Source organism: Oryctolagus cuniculus, chromosome 12, assembly GCF_051225735.1.
Source record: "Oryctolagus cuniculus isolate XC-2025 breed Fujian yellow rabbit chromosome 12, ASM5122573v1, whole genome shotgun sequence".
Classification (NCBI taxonomy): domain Eukaryota; kingdom Metazoa; phylum Chordata; class Mammalia; order Lagomorpha; family Leporidae; genus Oryctolagus; species Oryctolagus cuniculus.
Window position 1 is genome coordinate 19,582,030 of NC_142878.1, and position 17,751 is coordinate 19,599,780.

At 36.9% G+C, this 17,751-nt stretch overlaps 1 protein-coding gene across 2 annotated transcripts in view; it reads left to right on the top strand.

Annotated features, from left to right (window-relative positions):
* The window catches only part of EXOC5 (exocyst complex component 5), a 56,833-nt gene extending 41,809 nt beyond the window's left edge, over nt 1-15,024 (top strand). For both annotated transcript variants that reach the window (XM_051822216.3, XM_051822217.3), the window contains 5 exons: nt 909-1,029; nt 2,562-2,648; nt 7,805-7,913; nt 8,086-8,301; nt 8,908-15,024. In XM_051822216.3, coding sequence (XP_051678176.1) covers nt 909-1,029; nt 2,562-2,648; nt 7,805-7,913; nt 8,086-8,301; nt 8,908-9,096 — 722 coding nt within the window. In that variant the 3' untranslated portion in view covers nt 9,097-15,024. The remainder of the gene's footprint in view (nt 1-908; nt 1,030-2,561; nt 2,649-7,804; nt 7,914-8,085; nt 8,302-8,907) is intronic.
* Nucleotides 15,025-17,751: the final 2,727 nt, after the last annotated feature.

The following is a 17,751-nucleotide window of genomic DNA, read 5'->3' on the forward strand; positions in this document are numbered from 1 at the left end:
ATTGCTGTCGTGATGGACGTACGCTTTTTTAAAACTTACAGCAGAACCTTGACATCAAGTATTTCAACATTTGCTGTCAACAATGAGTTAATGTGGTAATTTGTATTGAGATAATAGTGTCATTAAGCTATACCTTTAAAAAGAGAGTGAATACAAAAGTAACATGAATTTGAATCTGCGTGGTGTAAGAGATTTATTAACCAATATAGAGACCTAGCAATTTTAGTTTAATGGCAAAATTCTCAATTTGGAGAGATTTATTAGGAAATTTTCTTATAGGCTCATATTCATAAGTTTTCTTTCTTTCTTTCTTTTTTTTTTTTTTTTTTTTACTTATTTGACAGGTAGAGTTAGACAGTGAGAGAGAGAGACAGAAAGGTCTTCCTTCCATTGGTTCACCCCCAAAATGGCCGCCACGGCCAGTGCTGCACCGATCCAAAGCCAGGAGTCAGGGGCTTCTTCCTGGTCTCCAGTGCGGGTACAGGCGCCCAAGCACTTGGGCCATCCTCTACTGCCTTCCTGGGCCACAGCAGAGAGCTGGACTGGAAGAGGAGCAACCGGGACTAGAACCCAGTCCCATGTGGGATGCCAGCGCTTCAGGCGGAGGATTAGCCAAGTGAGCCACGGCGCCAGCCCCCATAAGTATTTTCTATGCAGTAATTTAGTTAGTATTCAGTTTAAGCTATTATGAAGGCTTGGTAATTGGGGGAAAATTATGCATAAAAATAACTTTGGGTGATTTTATTATGATAGTTTAATTTTCCTTTTATGTTCACAGGAAAATATTGCTTCATCACACAGCAGTTAACTTTTGTTCATGTTGTATATTTAAAACCACACTCTTTTTCTGTTGTTAAAATAGATTTTTTCAAAGTTGATTCTAATCTATATATGTCTTCCAATTTTAGGAATTCCTTCTTCAGATTCTAGGAATGCAAATCTGTATTTTTTGGATGTTGTGCAACAAGCCAATACTATTTTTCATCTTTTTGACAAACAGTTTAATGATCACCTTATGCCACTAATAAGGTTAGTCAAAATATCTGATTTTCATTTATATTTTGGTGAATCTTACAATGTTCCACATATATTTTTAGAAGTTTTAAAAGTAATACATGTTCATAAAGACAACAAAAGGGATGAGATGTAAAATAAATAAAAGTTCTTTTCCTTCTTTCATTTCTGTTTTCTTTTCCTACTGTGTTATTAATTTTGGTGTATTTGGGCCGGCGCCGCGGTTCACTAGGCTAATCCTCCGCCTTGAGGCACCGGCACACCGGGTTCTAGTCCCGGTCGGGGTACTGGATTCTGTCCCGGTTGCCCCGCTTCCAGGCCAGCTCTCTGCTGTGGCCAGGGAGTGCAGTGGAGGATGGCCCAAGTCCTTGGGCCCTGCACCCCATGGGAGACCAGGATAAGTACCTGGCTCCTACCATTGCATCAGCGCGGTGCGCCAGCCGCCAGCGTGCTGGCCGCGGCAGGCAGCCATTGGAGGGTGAACCAACGGCAAAAAGAAGACCTTTCTGTCTCTCTCTCTCACACTGCCTGTCAAAAAAAAAAAAAAAAAAAAAGTGTATTTGAAAAGACTTCATCTGTCGTAAACTAAAACTGAAATCTGAAATGAAAGAAGACTTTCAATTTAGTGAAACTCAGCAAATTTGATGTCCTTCAAAAGATTCAATAGGCACTGTTCACTAGGAATGACATAAAAACATTCAAAAATTTATGAGATTAATCAGATTGTGAAGAGTTGGTTTATTTTATATCTCGATAGCAATTTATGTGGGCTTTTAAAGCATACGAGAATTAAATAAGGTAGTGTATATATGAACATGCTTATGAACTTGTTTAACAGTATTGAAGAAGAAAAATAGCCATCTGAAAGATAAACTGGTAAACATTTTGGTGTAAGCACCGACATACCAGAACTAGTCCAGAAATAGTCTCAAAAATCACTTGTGATTCCTGAGTCTTACTTTGACAGGAAATTTTTTTGAAGAACTGTTAACGCCACATTATAAAGAATCCCCGTAATTATATCTTAGTTCTTTGGGTTTTTTTTTGACTTTTTGGTAGCATTCAGAATGCAATGTTAGGTTTCTGTTTTTGTTTTTGTTTTTATTTAGGAAAGCTGAATTCTGCTGGATTAACTTTTAGTCTCCAAATTTTAATTACTGTGATTTACCTAATCTATTAAGAGTATAGTGATACCCTTGACTTTTCTGGTATACCAAGTATTTATTTGTAGAGGAAAACCAAGTAATTCCCAAAATTTTAAAATTTAACCGTTTATATCTTTAGATGTATCCTCAGACATCTGAATAATCTTTCTCTTTCTTCTTTTATAAAGGATTAATTGTTCTTCATGTGATTATTAGGATGAGTTTGGCGTAATGAATATTCATTATTATAACTACTACACATGAGGTTCTTGGACTAGTGGATAAGCTAAATTAATGAGTGTGTGTATATATTTAAAATGTATGTGGTACACTTGTGTATGAGAAACTTTTAGATGTTATAAGGCCATTGATGTGATTTTCTCCCCTTTCAATATATAATAGCTCTTCTCCTAAGTTATCTGAATGCCTTCAGAAGAAAAAAGAAATAATTGAACAAATGGAGATGAAATTGGATACTGGTATTGATAGGCAAGTTGCTGGTTTTTTTCTCTTGCAATTGTTTTTTAATTGTAAAAATACTATCTTAATAACATGGAAACAGTTTTAGAAAAAAAAACTATCTTTTTTTCACCATTTTGCTATATGACATTTGGTTTTATCTTTGCATATTGCTTTTATCCTTACTACAATATTTTTGAGTTGCCAAGCTTTTTATTTCTGGAAGTCATTATGCTCAGGTTAACTTTTTTTTTTTCAGGTTTATATTATTTATTTGAAAGGCATAGTTACAGAGTGAGAGCGAGAGAGAGGAGATACACAGAGATCTTCCATCCCCTGGTTTGCTCCGCAGATAGCTGCAACAGCTGGGACTGGGCTATGCTGAAGCCCGAAGCCAGGAGCTTCATATGTGTCTCCCACATCGGTGTAGAGGCCCAAGGACAGGGACAGTCTTCCGCTGCTTTCCCAGGCTGATTAGGAGGGAGCTGGATCAGAAGTGGAGCAGACAGACTTGGAACCAGTGTCCATATGGGATTCTGTTTTGCCGGCAGCAGCTTAACCTGTTGTGCTACAAGCCCTGCCCCTCAGATTGATTTCTTCTTTTTTTATAAAGATTTATTTATTTGAAAGGCAGAGTTACAGAGAGGCAGAGAGAGGTCTTCCATCCACTAGTTTATTCCCTAGATGGCCATAGCAGCCAGAGCTGGGCAGATCCGAAGCCAGGAGCCAGGAGCTTCTTCCAGGTCTCCCACGTGGATGCAGGGGCCCAAGGCCTTGGACTATCCTCTGCTGCTTTTCCAGGTGCATTAGCACAGAGCTGGATTGGAAGTGGAGCAGTGGGGACTTGAACTGGTGCCCATATGGGATGCCAGCAGTGCCAGTGACAGCTTTACCTGCTACACCACAGGGCCAGCCCCTCAGATTAACTTTTTTATTTTTTTTCAAAGATTTATTTATTTATTTGAAAGAGTTACACAGAGAGGAGAGGCAGAGAGAGAGAGAGAGAGGTTTTCTATCTGCTGGTTCACAATCTACTTGGCTGCAATGGCCGGAGCTGTGCTGATCCGAAGCCAGGAGCCAGGAGCTTCTTCTGGGTTTCCCACCCGGGTGCAGGGGCCCAAGCACTTGGGCCATCAACCACTGCTTTCCTAGGTCATAGCAGAAAGCTGGATTGGAAGTGGAGCAGTCGGACTTGAACTGGCACCCGTATGGGATGCTGGCACTGCAGGCGGTGGCTTAACCTGCTATGCCACAGCGCCGGCCCCCAGATTAACTTTTTTTTTTTTTTACAGGCAGAGTGGACAGTGAGAGAGAGACAGAGAGAAAGGTCTTCGTTTTGCCGTTATTTTGGTTCACCCTCCAATGGCCGCCGTGGCTGGCGCGCTGCGGCTGGCGCACCGCGCTGATCCAAAGCCAGGAGTCAGGTGCTTCTCCTGGTCTCCCATGGGGTGCAGGGCCTAAGCACTTGGGCCATCCTCCACTGCACTCCTTGGCCACAGCAGAGAGCTGGCCTGGAAGAGGGGCACCCGGGACAGAATCTGGTGCCCCGACCGGGACTGGAACCCCGTGTGCCTGCGCCACAAGGCAGAGGATTAACCTAGTGAGCTGTGGCGCCGGCCCCCCAGATTAACTTTTAAACCAGATTCAGTTAAAAGCGTTTTTGGTTGTAAGCCTCCCTTTTCTACACCACAGTTACAAAATGTAAACTTTTTTTTTATATATGTATTACATGAAGGATTATATTTTCATTGAGAATTTGCAAAATTATGTTTGAAATATTCTAAATGAATGTATTAACACTCTAAAAATAACTTCTGGTTGCAAGAAAACTTTTGTAATGTTAATTGCTGTTAATTACCTGTTTATGGTGTAGTCTTTAGAGTAGTGGCAACTCACCCCCCCAACTGGTTTTTGCACTAAAGCCATAGAACTACTAGTATATGATAATAAGTGGACAAGAAATAAAATAGAAGAGTAAAACTGGGAAAAATAAGATGTTATAAAATTAATTAGTCAAGCTAGTTTACTGAAGAATAGGCTAAAAACAGTCCTAAAAACTGGTCACACTCTTTTTAAATTCAACTTTATTGAGTTATAATAGACCATAAAAATTATAGATCTTTAAGGTATACAACATGTTTTGATATAAGTATAGATTTTGAAATGATTGCCACAATAAAGCTGATTTATATTTTCATCACCTCACATATTTACCATCTTTTTTTCTTAAGATGAGAATACAAAAAGTTCTAAGCAAATTTCAAGTGTACAGTACAGTATTATTAACTATAGTCACCATACTTTAGATCTCTGAAACTTACTATTCCTGTATAGCTGAAATTATCTTTGATCAACATCTGTTTTCTTTTCCCCAGCCCTTGGCCCCCACCATTCTGCTCTGTACCTCTGAGTTCTTCTCTTTTAGATTCCACATATAAGTGAGATCATGTAATATTTGTCTGTGTCTGGTTTATTCCACTTAGCATAGTGTTCCTCCAGTTTTATCCATGTTAACATAGTGGAAAGCTTTCCTTTTTTTTTTTTTTTTTTTTTTTTTGACAAGCAGAGTTAGAGAGAGAGAGAGAGAAAGGTCTTCCTTCCGTTGGTTCACCCCCCAAATAGCCGCTACAGCCGGTGCTGCGCTGATCCGAAGCCAGGAGCCAGGTGCTTCTTCCTGGTCTCCCCTGTGGTTGCAGGGGCCCAGGCACTTGGGCCATCCTCCACTGTCTTCCCGGGCCACAGCAGGGAGCTGGACTGGAAGAGGAGCAACCGGGACTAGAACCCAGGGTACCAGTGCCACAGGCAGAGGATTAGCCTAGTGAGCCATGGCACCGGCCTCTTTTCTTTCTTTTTTTTTTTTTTTTGAAAGATTTATTTAAGAGACAAAGTTAAGAGGGAGAGAGGTAGAGAGAGAATAAGGTCTTCCATCCTCTGGTTCACTCACCAATTGGCCTCAGTGGCCAGAGCTGCACCAATCCAAAGCCAGAAGCCAGGAACTTCCTCATAGTCTCCCACGTGGGTGCAGGGGCCCAAGCATTTGGGTCATCAACCACTGTTTTCCATGGCCATTAGCAGGGAGCTGGATAGGAAAAGGAGCAGCTGGGACATGAAACAGAGCCCACATGGGATGCCTGTGCCACAGACGGAGGCTTAAACTCCTATGCCACAGCACCAGCCCTTGTTTCTGAATCTTGACTGTTTATAATGATGTAGTGAACATGAAAGTGCATATACCTCTTTGAGATGTTTATTTCATTTTCTTTGGATATATACACAGAAGTATTGCTGGATTGTATAGTAGTTCTACTTTCAATTTTTAGAACCCCCATACTGTTTTCCATAATGGCTTTAACTAGTTAAGAGTCTCATCAGTGATGAAAAATTCTCACCAACAGTGTGCTAGTACTCCCTTTGCTCCACACCCTCACCAGCACTTTTTTCTTTTTTCTTTTCTTTTTTTTTGATAATAGCTGTCCTTATAGGTATGAGGTGATAACCTCTTTGTGTTTTTGATTTGTATTTCCCTGATGACTAGTGATACTGAGCACCTTTTCATATACCTGTTGGCCGTTTGTATGTCTTTGGAGAAATGTCTGTTCAGAGGCTTTGCACTTTTTATAAGCAGGGTTATTCTTTTGCTATTGCATTATATATTTCGGATAATAATTCTTTATGTGATGTCTAGTTTGTAAATATTTTCTTTCATTTTGTATGTTGTTCACTCTGTTTTGGTTTTTTTCTTTGTCATGCAGAAACTCTTTAGTTTAATGCAGTCTCAGTTAACCTGTTTTTGCTCTTGTTGCCTTTGGTTTTGGGATCATATCCAAAAAACATTGCCAACATCAGTGTCAAGAAACTTTGCCCCTGTGTTTCCTTCTAGTAGCTTTATGGTTTAAAGTCTTTTGTTGAGGCTGTAATCCATTTTGAGTTTTTTATATACATGCAAGGTAAGGGATCTGATTTCATTATTTGCAGTGTGGATATCTGATTTTCTTAAGACTGTAATTGAAAAGGCTATCCTTTCCCCATTTTGTATTTTTTTATTTTTTTAAAGATTTATTTTTTTTTGAAAGGCAGAGATACAGAGTGAAAAGGAGAGAGAGAGCAAGAGAGATCTTCCATCCGTTGGTTCACTCCCGAAATGGCCACAACAGCCAGGGTTGGGCCAGGCTGAAGATAGCCAGGAACCTGCTCCAGGTCTCTTATGTGGGTGCAGGATCCCAAGAACTTGGGCCATCTTCTGCTGCTTTCCCAGGCACATTAACAGGGAGCTGGATCAGAAGTGGAGCAGCTGGGACTTGAACCGGTGGCCATATGACATGCCAGTACTGCAGGCAGAAACTTAACCTTCTATGCCACAGCACTGCTCCTCCATTGTGTGTTCCTGACACCCTTGGACGATCAGTCAGCTGTAAATGCATGCATTTATTTCTGTGCTTTTTATTTTGTTCCAATGGTCTGTATACCTCTTTTATGCTAGTACCGTGCTGTTTTAGGTATTATAGCTTTATAATATATTTTGAAATCAGGAATGTTATGTTTCCACTTTTGTTACACTTGCCCAAGATTGCTTGGCTATGCAGGATCTTTTGTGGTTTTGTGTGAACTTTAAGATTGTCTTTTCGTATCTGAGAAACATGTTGCTGGAATTTGCACTGGAATATGTTGAATCTGTAGATTACTTTGTGTACTGTGGACATTTTAACAATACATTTCTTCCAGTCCTTGAACACACTATTAGTGCTACTTCAAATCCATGCCCCATTTCTCAAGTGGATCTTTAAGTACCACTTATTGTATCCTTAGACGTGATTCATGTTCCTTCCGCCTGCTCCTCCAAATCTTGTCAGTTCTGTAGCTCTTAATCTTCCCACCTCTTTGTAGTTTTACCTTTGAGGATCCTTAGTTGTTAAGGAAATAAATTAGTGACAGATTTCCAAGATCTTTAAGATTTCCTTAAAGTATTGAGCAATGAATCTTTGCCTTTTGTTTTGAGAAAGAGAGTAGTAAAACCAAGATTTTTTTTTATGTAAGCACCTTGAATTACTTTTTTCTAAAATCTAAAGTTTATAGCAAAATATTTTATGGTGATTTGGAATTAAATAATTCTAATGTAGTATAAATGACATAAATAAAAGTAAATATCAAATAAGTGGTTCAAATGTGTTGTGTTCTCAATTCTCTAGGACATTAAATTGTATGATTGGACAGATGAAGCATATCTTGGCTGCAGAACAAAAGAAAACAGATTTTAAGCCAGAGGATGAAAACAATGTTTTGATTCAGTATACTAATGTGAGTGAAACAATACTATTTGTTAATAGAGTATCATACTTTGTTAGCATTTTCATTGGTATATCTTTAAAGTTTTCTTTTTTTGTGCTTAGAGATTAAGAAACAAAAATATTTTCTCCTTAGCTAAGCTGATGTACATTTCTGTATAATAAGTTTAGAAAAACTTTTACAGGCCTGTGTAAAAGTCTGTGCTTATGTAAGAAAACAAGTAGAAAAGATAAAAAATTCCATGGATGGAAAGAATGTGGACACAGTTTTGATGGAACTTGGAGTACGTTTTCATCGACTTATTTATGAACATCTTCAACAATATTCCTACAGTTGTATGGGTGGCATGTTAGCAATTTGTGATGTAGCTGAATATAGAAAGTGTGCCAAAGACTTCAAGGTATGTGTACCCAAAAATCAAACTTACAAATAGGCTCAGAAACATAAGTCAGACTGTTAATGATCTCTACTGATTTATAGTGATTAGTGAAAAGTTTATAACTTTTGTTGATATTATAATATGAATCTAACACACCGAACTTGAATAAATGTTCCATTTATTTTCAATATTTAGCACACTTTTGCTTTGTGCTTGATTTTAGGCAAGGTCATATTACATAATGACCTGTGGACACTGTGGCTACTGCTGTATATGTCACACACAGGAAAATGTTCTTTGTGTGTGTCTGAAATAATTTTTCCCTGAAATTTGAATTTTTTAAGAAAAATAATATATTAATAATAACTGCTTCTAGTCCACCAAAATATAAGTATCTGTTACTATTGAAGAAAATTAACAGTGAAACTATTCAAGAGAATATATTTTAAGTAACTACTGAAATCTGAATTTTAACGCTTTAGGAGCTTAAAAAATACTAATATAGCTAACTTTCCCTTCTGCAGTAAGTTCTGGTTGACAGTATGTAAATGAGAAGAATTTACAAATGAATTATCACATGGCAAATGATATTGTTTCATTGTTAATTTTTTCCTTTTCTCAATTCAGATTCCAATGGTATTACATCTTTTTGATACTCTGCATGCACTTTGCAATCTTCTGGTAGTTGCCCCAGATAATTTAAAGCAAGTCTGCTCAGGAGAACAGCTTGCTAACCTGGACAAGAACATACTTCACTCCTTTGTACAACTTCGCGCTGACTATAGATCTGCCCGCCTAGCTCGACACTTCAGCTGAAGTTGAGTTGACCAAGGGAATGTGTTGTACTTCGGCAGACCTCGGTTGACAGAAAGCACAGGCGATTGCTTATGACACAGCCAACATTTTATGGAAAAATGACTGTTTGGAAGTAAACATCAGCCATACTTACTGTTGAGGTTTTATTTGAAATTTGGATACCACTAGATATATTTTGCTTTTTTTCTCCTAAGTTGAATTTTTAATACCATTTTTGAATTTATAAATTTCAAAATCTGCAAAAGTTCATGTCACTGTTTTTGTCCTGGAAAGGTGTCAGAAGGCAAGTGAAATGTTACCAGTGTTCTAGTTCTTGTTCTTTGACATGTTCCATTGGGAAATTTTATCATCCCATTTTTGCTTTGGTAACAGGTGAAATACAGCAAAACTGCATTAATTATTCATAAGTTTTTAATGACCAACACTGGTAATTGTTTAACAGATTATTCTAGATTTTTCAGAAGAATTTTTTGCCTTTGTCAAAAGGTTAACATTTAGATAATAATTTATGTAGTTGGATTTTTTTCTGATATGCAACAATAATATATTTCCAGAAAAATGTTATAAACTAAAGTGATGAAATGTTTTATGTAGACATTAGGAGTGGATCAGAATTCATCTCCTTTCTGAGTAAAACTTAAAAGTTTACTATTTCTTATTTGGTAAATAGATTTTAAGCCAATTCTAGCAAGGAGTTAATAAAATTACCTTATTTTACATTTCCACTTAAGACTTTAACTAAAAGTCCATATTTATTCATTATTTTAATATTATAAGGGAGGTAAAAAAACTGAGGTATAGCATAAACGGTGCATTTGGGAAGTATTCATAATATTTCACAACAATGTAGTTCTATTAAGATTTCAATTTTACTGCTAACCTTGAATAAGATGGGATGTCTAAACATACAGTAGTCTTCTGTTTTAAGAATTGGCATTTGGTAGGTAAGATTATATACTCTAAATGTGGAGACAGCTTTTTCATATTTACAGGTTCTGTCATTGTCCTTTTTCAAGGCATTTCTGAAGTTGTTCCTAGTTGGATATAGTTAATTGAATTGGCTTCCTATGGTGACATAATAAATCGCTTATGAAATCTTAAACATCAGTTAAAAATTTAGAAAGGCCATTCTATCAACCCTATAAACGTCTGCAAAAATGCATTTTAAATTGTATGTAGTTTTTCAGTTTCCTTTGTGTTGTTCATAGTCCTAGGCCTAGGAACAGATAAACTTTAATACTTAATTCATTCTTGGCATTTTTTCTTTAATGGAGGCTTTTTTGGCCTAATTTTGGAAAAATTTTTCTTTTGAGAGCCTGATTCTGAATGGTCATCTTTTACCGAACCTTCCATGTCCAGAGCTAACTAACTGCTGTTCAAGTTACCATCGACTTCATTTTCTTCATTTTCTATGTAGCCCAGTGTTATCAAAGTCAGCATAGAAAATGAAGTATGCCAACTTTTGTCAAAACATGTTAGGGCATTGTGGCAGCATTAGGAAGCTGTCTGGATTTGTATTCCTCAGCCAAGGGAGAGCCAGAACACGTTTTGGATACTGGAGAAAATCATATGCCTGTACTGTTGCCATTTTAGACAGCTCTGATGTGAATTCAAATTATACCTCTGTTACTTAAAGCCAACAGTTTTAAGGCAGTAGTTTTAGAGGCCATTTGAACTCTTTGTACAGACAATTTGTAAAAAAAACACAACAGAAACAAAGACAAAAAAAAAAAACCTCAAATAAAATACAAGAGAACATTTTAAGACTTCCAAATCAGAGATATGTTTCAAATTATTTTGTTTGGACTAATTTTTTAAATGTAAAGCATATACTTGTTGCTAGATATTTTGTTAATTATTGTTTCCATGCTTGAGTTCTGTGCAATATTTTCCATTATGTCCTTTGACCAGGATAGTGACAAAACTCGTAAGTGAATATTTAACTTAGAAGTGTTAACATTAATGCTCAATAAATAAATTCCCTGCAGTTGTTTTTTTTTCTTTCACTACATTTTTACATTTTAAGGACATCCATACTGAATTTTATAAATGATTTTTTATTTAAAATTTTAAGATATTTCTTATTTTTCATAGATTTTCTCACTTTCCTTTTTAGTAGAAAAATGCTGCTCTGTACTTGTATAACCAAGACTAGAAATTCAACCTGAACAGATGGTCTTTCTGTAAGAAAAAAAAAGTGTGGATGAACAATATGCATTTTTGTGTTGTCATTTTTAAAGTGCTGTCATTTTTATAGCCATCACAAAACTTTCTCCAAAATTTATGGCTCAAAAGAGATGGTCAATATATCTTTTATATGCACGTAGTAAAATTTTAGGTAGAGATAGTGGAGAATGGTAGTTTTAACCAACATTCAAATAAGGGGAATCTTTGCAGTATTCTAAATATTTAGGTAATGTATGTTGAAGATATGCTCGGAAATACTGCAGATTGTTTTTCTAAAACTCAGGTTATATGAAATACGGAATCTGGTTTAAGAAGGAAGTCTGGCTTCCATGAATTATGATATTGAAAATGATAGTCAACCAGAGTAGTTAAAGAGTCCTAATGAAAAGTTGTTCAAGAACAGCTGGTTCTTTAGATGACCATCTGATGACCATCAGATAATTCTTGGTCTCATTTTGAAGATACCATGGTTGCAAGTCTTTAGGCTCTTCCTTGTTTTAAGAAGAGCTTCCAAAGTAAGTTAGTTTAAAGTTGGTTAAGTTAAAATTAATTTAAAGAGGATTGATTCATGTTCTAGTTTACATAATTTTCTTTCCCTTTTCAAAATATTTCACTTTCGAAGACTGGCCTTCTGATTCACAGTGAAGTAACCGAGTTCTCAGCCAGTAGATTAGTACCAAATGGAAAGTTTACTGCTTCCCTGAGGTTCACTGCCATGTGGTTAAATTTGTATAAGAATCCAGATGAAGAGGTGTTGGTTCTTGAAATGTCACGAAACCCCGTGAGGTGGCCATGTTTATATGCTAGTGGCTGAGGTTCATTCAGTGCGTAATTTGTGGGTCACTATACAAGCTCACCTCAGGGAGATTACCACTATTTTAAGGCAGAAATTTCCTGCATATTATCCAAAAACTGCCCACTGATTCTCTCAGAAGTAGGAGATGTTTTCCAGAAGCATACTGAATTCTCCTGATTGCTGATAGGGAATTTGACACACCAAACATTTTGTGCTTTCCTCCAGTTTGTGTACTACATCTCTCTGCTCAAGATCTGTTCTGTAATGCATTATGAACTTTGGGAGAAAACACCAGTTCATATTGTTAGACTAAATAATTCTATCTGAAGTAAAAACAGTCATCAATTTAAACATTTTATTGCATAATAAAGATAATGGTAGCTGTACTTATTGACTTAAATCCCATACACTATAGTAAGTTCTTTGCGTATATTATCTTACTTGATTCTAAGCCAACACTAGGATTTGGAAAATATTATTTCCGTTTGACACATGGAAAACATAAGGCACAAAAAGGTAAATAGACCTGTCATGGTCTACAGCTAGTAACGTGCGCAGTTTGAAACCTGTGTCTTCTATGCTCTAAACATTGTTCTGCTAATGTAACATGCAAGTAGGTCTTGAGTTTGATGGGCTCATTTGTTTTGCTTAACCTAACTTTCTTTTCATCCAGTGTTTGGTTCTCATTGTAGTGTTTAGATAATGCAACGGGTATACAGGGTCAATATCTAATTTACTCATCTTTTTTTTTTAATGTGTTCAGTGGTTTTAAATTTGGTTTTTTAAATTGGGTGAATGGCTGTGAAATTTCAGTTGAGTATTGTTTGTATCTAGTAGAATTCTTTTCATTACAAAGTTCTCAGTATTATTTTATAAAATCATATTACTACTTCCGCTTGCTAATTTTCATAATAGCCAGAGTCTGGGTGTTTAGTACCATATTTATAATATGGAAATGAGGAAATAAGTATTTGTGTGTTTAAAAACAGATGATTTTAAATGTCACTAGCTTGCCAATTCTGTTAACTGCTTAGTGGATTGATATTTTTAAGTGACTAGTGCTAGAGTGAAAATGAAGGGCAAAATATATTTAGTGTATTAGCAGTAGGTATTTCCATGTAATCAAAATTGCATGTTATGTCAGTTACCTTTTATTTCAACTGCTGATCAATCATTCCTCTTTCCAAACTTAGAGGGGAAACAACTCTTCAAGTGTATCTGGGAAAGAAAACTGAAACATTAGAGAATAAGAATTTTAATGGGTGACCTGGAACAGCAAGATTGATAACCCTAGGCTTGACAAAATTCATATTTTTATAGGCCCTGTCTTTTATCAATATTATTTGGTAGGTACCATTGAACTTCAGTTGTTGGGGTTAAATATCTACTTGGGGGGGGTGGTAAGGGAGGAAGACAAGTAATTAAACACACTTGCTCATTTTCTAAGTGGTTTAGAAAGTTGCAGTCTGCCTCACCTACAAAGTCAATTTAAATAGGAAAATATCACATCATACTCCAAATTGCAAATAACCTCAGAGGAAAGTCATTTATTCAGAAGGCATAGATTTGCCCTAGGCAGCAGTGATGCATTACAAATATATAATTATTTGCACTAATATTTGAGCAGGTGGAATGGATTAGAACACAGTCAACATTATGCTGCTGATAACATGTATTTTTCTATATTAATATGTACTGTGCAACATGTATTACAATTGTCAATAATTCATTTTAGCCAAGATACTAATATTTATATTACTGTGTTTAAGAGACAGTATCCAACTGAGCTACTTTTAATTTAAAAGTGTGAAACTGGAATTAAGTTTACTTTCAAAAACCACTTAAATTATAATCAGGGAAAGGTCACTAAAACATGAAATTATCAGTGCCTGGTGACTTAACAGGAAAAAATATGGAAGGTTAAGAATGGGAGTAGAAATTGAGTGAGGAAGTTAAGTTTCATTTATAGCTCAGTTAAGTGATTCTCTTTGTTTTCATCATTTGCAATCTTAAAAAGGCAAAAACGTTTTGTCCCTTCCAGTGTGTCTTTTTACTAATAAACTAAGTGAAGACTGGATCGAAACAAATCAAAGGAATTAATCTCCACTGGTGGATTTTCAAATTCTGAGAGGTGGGAAGCCTTCCTTATACCCTGTAATCTTAAATAGGCAGGTGCCTTTGAATGAGGTTATTGCTCTTTGCCTGCCTATCATTTGAATCTTTATACTCTGAGTAACTTTGATTCCTTTGAACTCTGGCCATGACTTTTGTTAACGGCTGTTTTATCAAACCTGCACCTTTTTTGCTGTATAGAGTATTATTCAAATAGAATTTGGACAATACCGGCCTAATAAAACTGTGAAACTACCTCTAAGTATGTTATTTGCAAATACTGTGTGCTATTTAGAGGATATCATGAGGGATTTACATGAAATTATGAAAATACTGTATAAGGAATAATACGCTTAGTACCTCTGTTAGGATTCAGCGGAATGTATTTTCAGTTTTTGCCACAAGAGGGAGTTCTTTTAGAGTAATACTTTCATTTGTTTGATTTCAGAAATAGAACTCCTGTAACTTCTTTCTACTGAATGTCACCTGTGAACATGTCATTATCCTGATAAAGTGTGTGTGTGCATGTGTGTGTTTAAGTAAGATTCTGAAAGCCATGCTTGGGAAAAATTTCTGGGGGCACTTAATGACAAAACCAGAGCCAAATTTGAAGAGCATGTGTGTGAGCAGTGGACACAAGAATTTGAAAAAAAATCACTGTAATTCACATTTTTAGAATTATATGTTACTTTGAATTCCTTTATCAACTCTTCAAGAACAAAATCTGTTGGCTTGTTTTCTGCATTCTGGTTTTTAGAGAAAAAAATTTAAATAATCTGAAACTTACAGAAGGGTTATAAATAGTGTGCAAATAAAAATTTTCATCCTCAAAAGTAAGTTGCTGTCATGCTGCTGCATTACACTCTAGTACTTTTATATTTCCAAAAAGAAAATTCTTTGGTATAACTGCAAAATAATCATAAAAATTAGGAAGTTAAGGATGATACATTGCTACACCTATTTCTCAGATCCCATTCAAGTTTGACAAATTGCCCTATTAATGTAAAAATCCAGTTCAAAATTATGTGTTGATTTAGGTTGTAGCATCTCTAGTTTTTCACTCTGGAACAGTTCCTTAGTCTGACTTTTGTGACCTTTGACAGTTTCATAAACTACAGGCAAATTATTTTATAAAATGTCCCAAAAATCAGGCTTCTCCATTGTGAAACTACTATTTTTCCTTTTGTAGGTTTTGTGAAAAATATATACCCTCCTAATCAGAATTTCAATTTATTGATATTAACATGGAGTCATTGTTTTCTGTTCAATGAATTATAAATGTTACTTTACAAAATTTCAAGTTATCCCCAATTTGGTCAGTGGGGCGCCCTTTATGTTGACTCCTTTGTCCCGTTACACAGATTTAAGTTTTTTTAAGTACTTTCTTAATTCTGGGTGTAAGGATTTTCCAGATTCATATGTACTTGGCCTTGCCCCTGCTCTGGAATAATCCATTCCTTCATGTTTTAGTGGAAATGGTGATTAGAAGCCAAAATTTGTATATGAGATGTGCTTTGTAAGATTGAGGTGTTGCTATCCCTACTCTTTCTCAGTGGATAGTGCCGGGAGACTCTGTTCACACACATGTGCCCACCATCCTTTGCAAGATATTCTCCCCAGTTGACTTGGGATCAGTGTTCATTGGCTTTACCCCTCTCACACTCCAGAGAATGGCATTTTCATCCCACTCAACTGCTAAAATTTTGGCTTTAGGTCCAAATCAAGGGAATGAGAGCGGTTATGTAAAGGTTTAAAAATTCTAACTAAATAAAATAATTTTATCACTCATAAACAAATACATTTTGGTGAGATTTTGCTCTTTTTTTTTTTCTGTAGTGAGCAAATTAGTAAAGCTGAATTGAGGAGGGTAAAGTGTTATGCCAAAGACATTGAACTTAAATTTTGAAGATATTAATTTGAAATGCAAACCATAAGTTTTTCTATTATATATTACTACTGTAATTGCTATTTAATGATAGAGTATACACCAGAGAAGTGTGTGAAAATCTGACTATTAAGCTCTGAATAGCCATAGAATATTTTTACTAATAAAATTCAAAGAAAAATGGTCATACAAGTTGTTTTTATAGGCCTTTAAAAAATGTGTTAAGACTTCATGTGAGAAAGGATCCTATACTACGCTGTATCTAGTATATGTTAAGGTAAACTTTGTGTGAAATGGGAATCCAAGTGAAGCACAGAGCAGTTAAATTTAACTACTCTACTAAAATTACATATCTAGAAACTAATACATTAGAATTCAAACCTGTACTCCCACGCTTCCAAAGTCTTTTTTTTCTTTTTTCTGGATAGGCAGAGTGGACAGTGAGAAAGACAGAGAGAAAGGTCTTCTTTTGCTGTTGGTTCACCCTCCAATAGCCGCTGTGGCCGGCATGCTGCAGCCAGTACACTGCTGATCCAAAGGCAGGAGCCAGGTGCTTCTGCTGGTCTCCCATGGGGTGCAAGACCCAAGCACTTGGGCCATCCTCCACTGTACTCCCGGGCCACAGCAGAGAGCTGGCCTGGAAGAGGGGCAACCGGGACAGAATCTGGCACCCCGACCGGGACTAGAACCCGGTGTGCTGGCGCTGCAGGTGGAGGATTAGCCTATTGAGCCATGGCGCTGGCCCAAAGTCAATGTTTTAACCACTTTGTATTAATACCTCTAGGGAGATTTCACAAAGGAGGTTACATTCCCGCTGGACTTTAAAAAGGCAAGTAGCGCATCATGAAATGGGGCAGGGGAAAGGTCATTTTAGGCCATAGTGACTTACACGTGTAAAGGTCTGAAGGCATGAGTCACTGGTAATGTTTACTGAGTGGGAAGACCGCTATGTGAGTTGAGTTCAGAGTGTGTGATCCATCAAAAGGCAAGCAAAACTGGAGTGCTTGGGGTTAGCTTATTAAGAATCCTTTTTTTTTTTTTTTTTTTTGGACAGGCAGAGTTAGAGAAAGGTCTTCCTTCCGTTGGTTCACCCCCCCAAATAGCCGCCATGGCCTGTGCGCTGCATCAATCCGTAGCCAGGAGCCAGGTGCTTCCTCCTTGTCTCCCATGCGGGTGCAGGGCCCAAGGATCTGGGCCATTCTCCACTGTACAGTAGGTTAAAGCCCTGGCTTGCAGTGCCAGCATCTCATATGGGCTCTGGTTCGAATCCTGGCTGCTCCACTTCTGATCCAGCTCCCTGCTAATGCACCTGGAGAGCAGCTAAAGATGGCTCAAGTGCTTGGGCCCCTGTATCCATGTGGGAGACCTGGAAGAAGCTCCTGCCTCCTAGCTTTGAATTGGCTCAGCTCCAGTCATTGTGGCCATTTGGGGAGTAAACCAGCTGTTGGGAATGGAGGACTGACTCTCTCTGTGTCTCTAACTCTTTAAATAAATCTTTTTTTTTTAAAAAAAGAATCTTAATGTTTTTGTCAACAAATGTAAATGACAGAAGAAAACCACTGAGGATTAAGTATGTGAATCGCATGAACAATTGTTTTAGAAGAAGGCAACTAATAGGAATGTATGCAGTAGACTAGAAGAGAAAAAGAAAGCAGAAGCCAAGCTACTGTGTTAA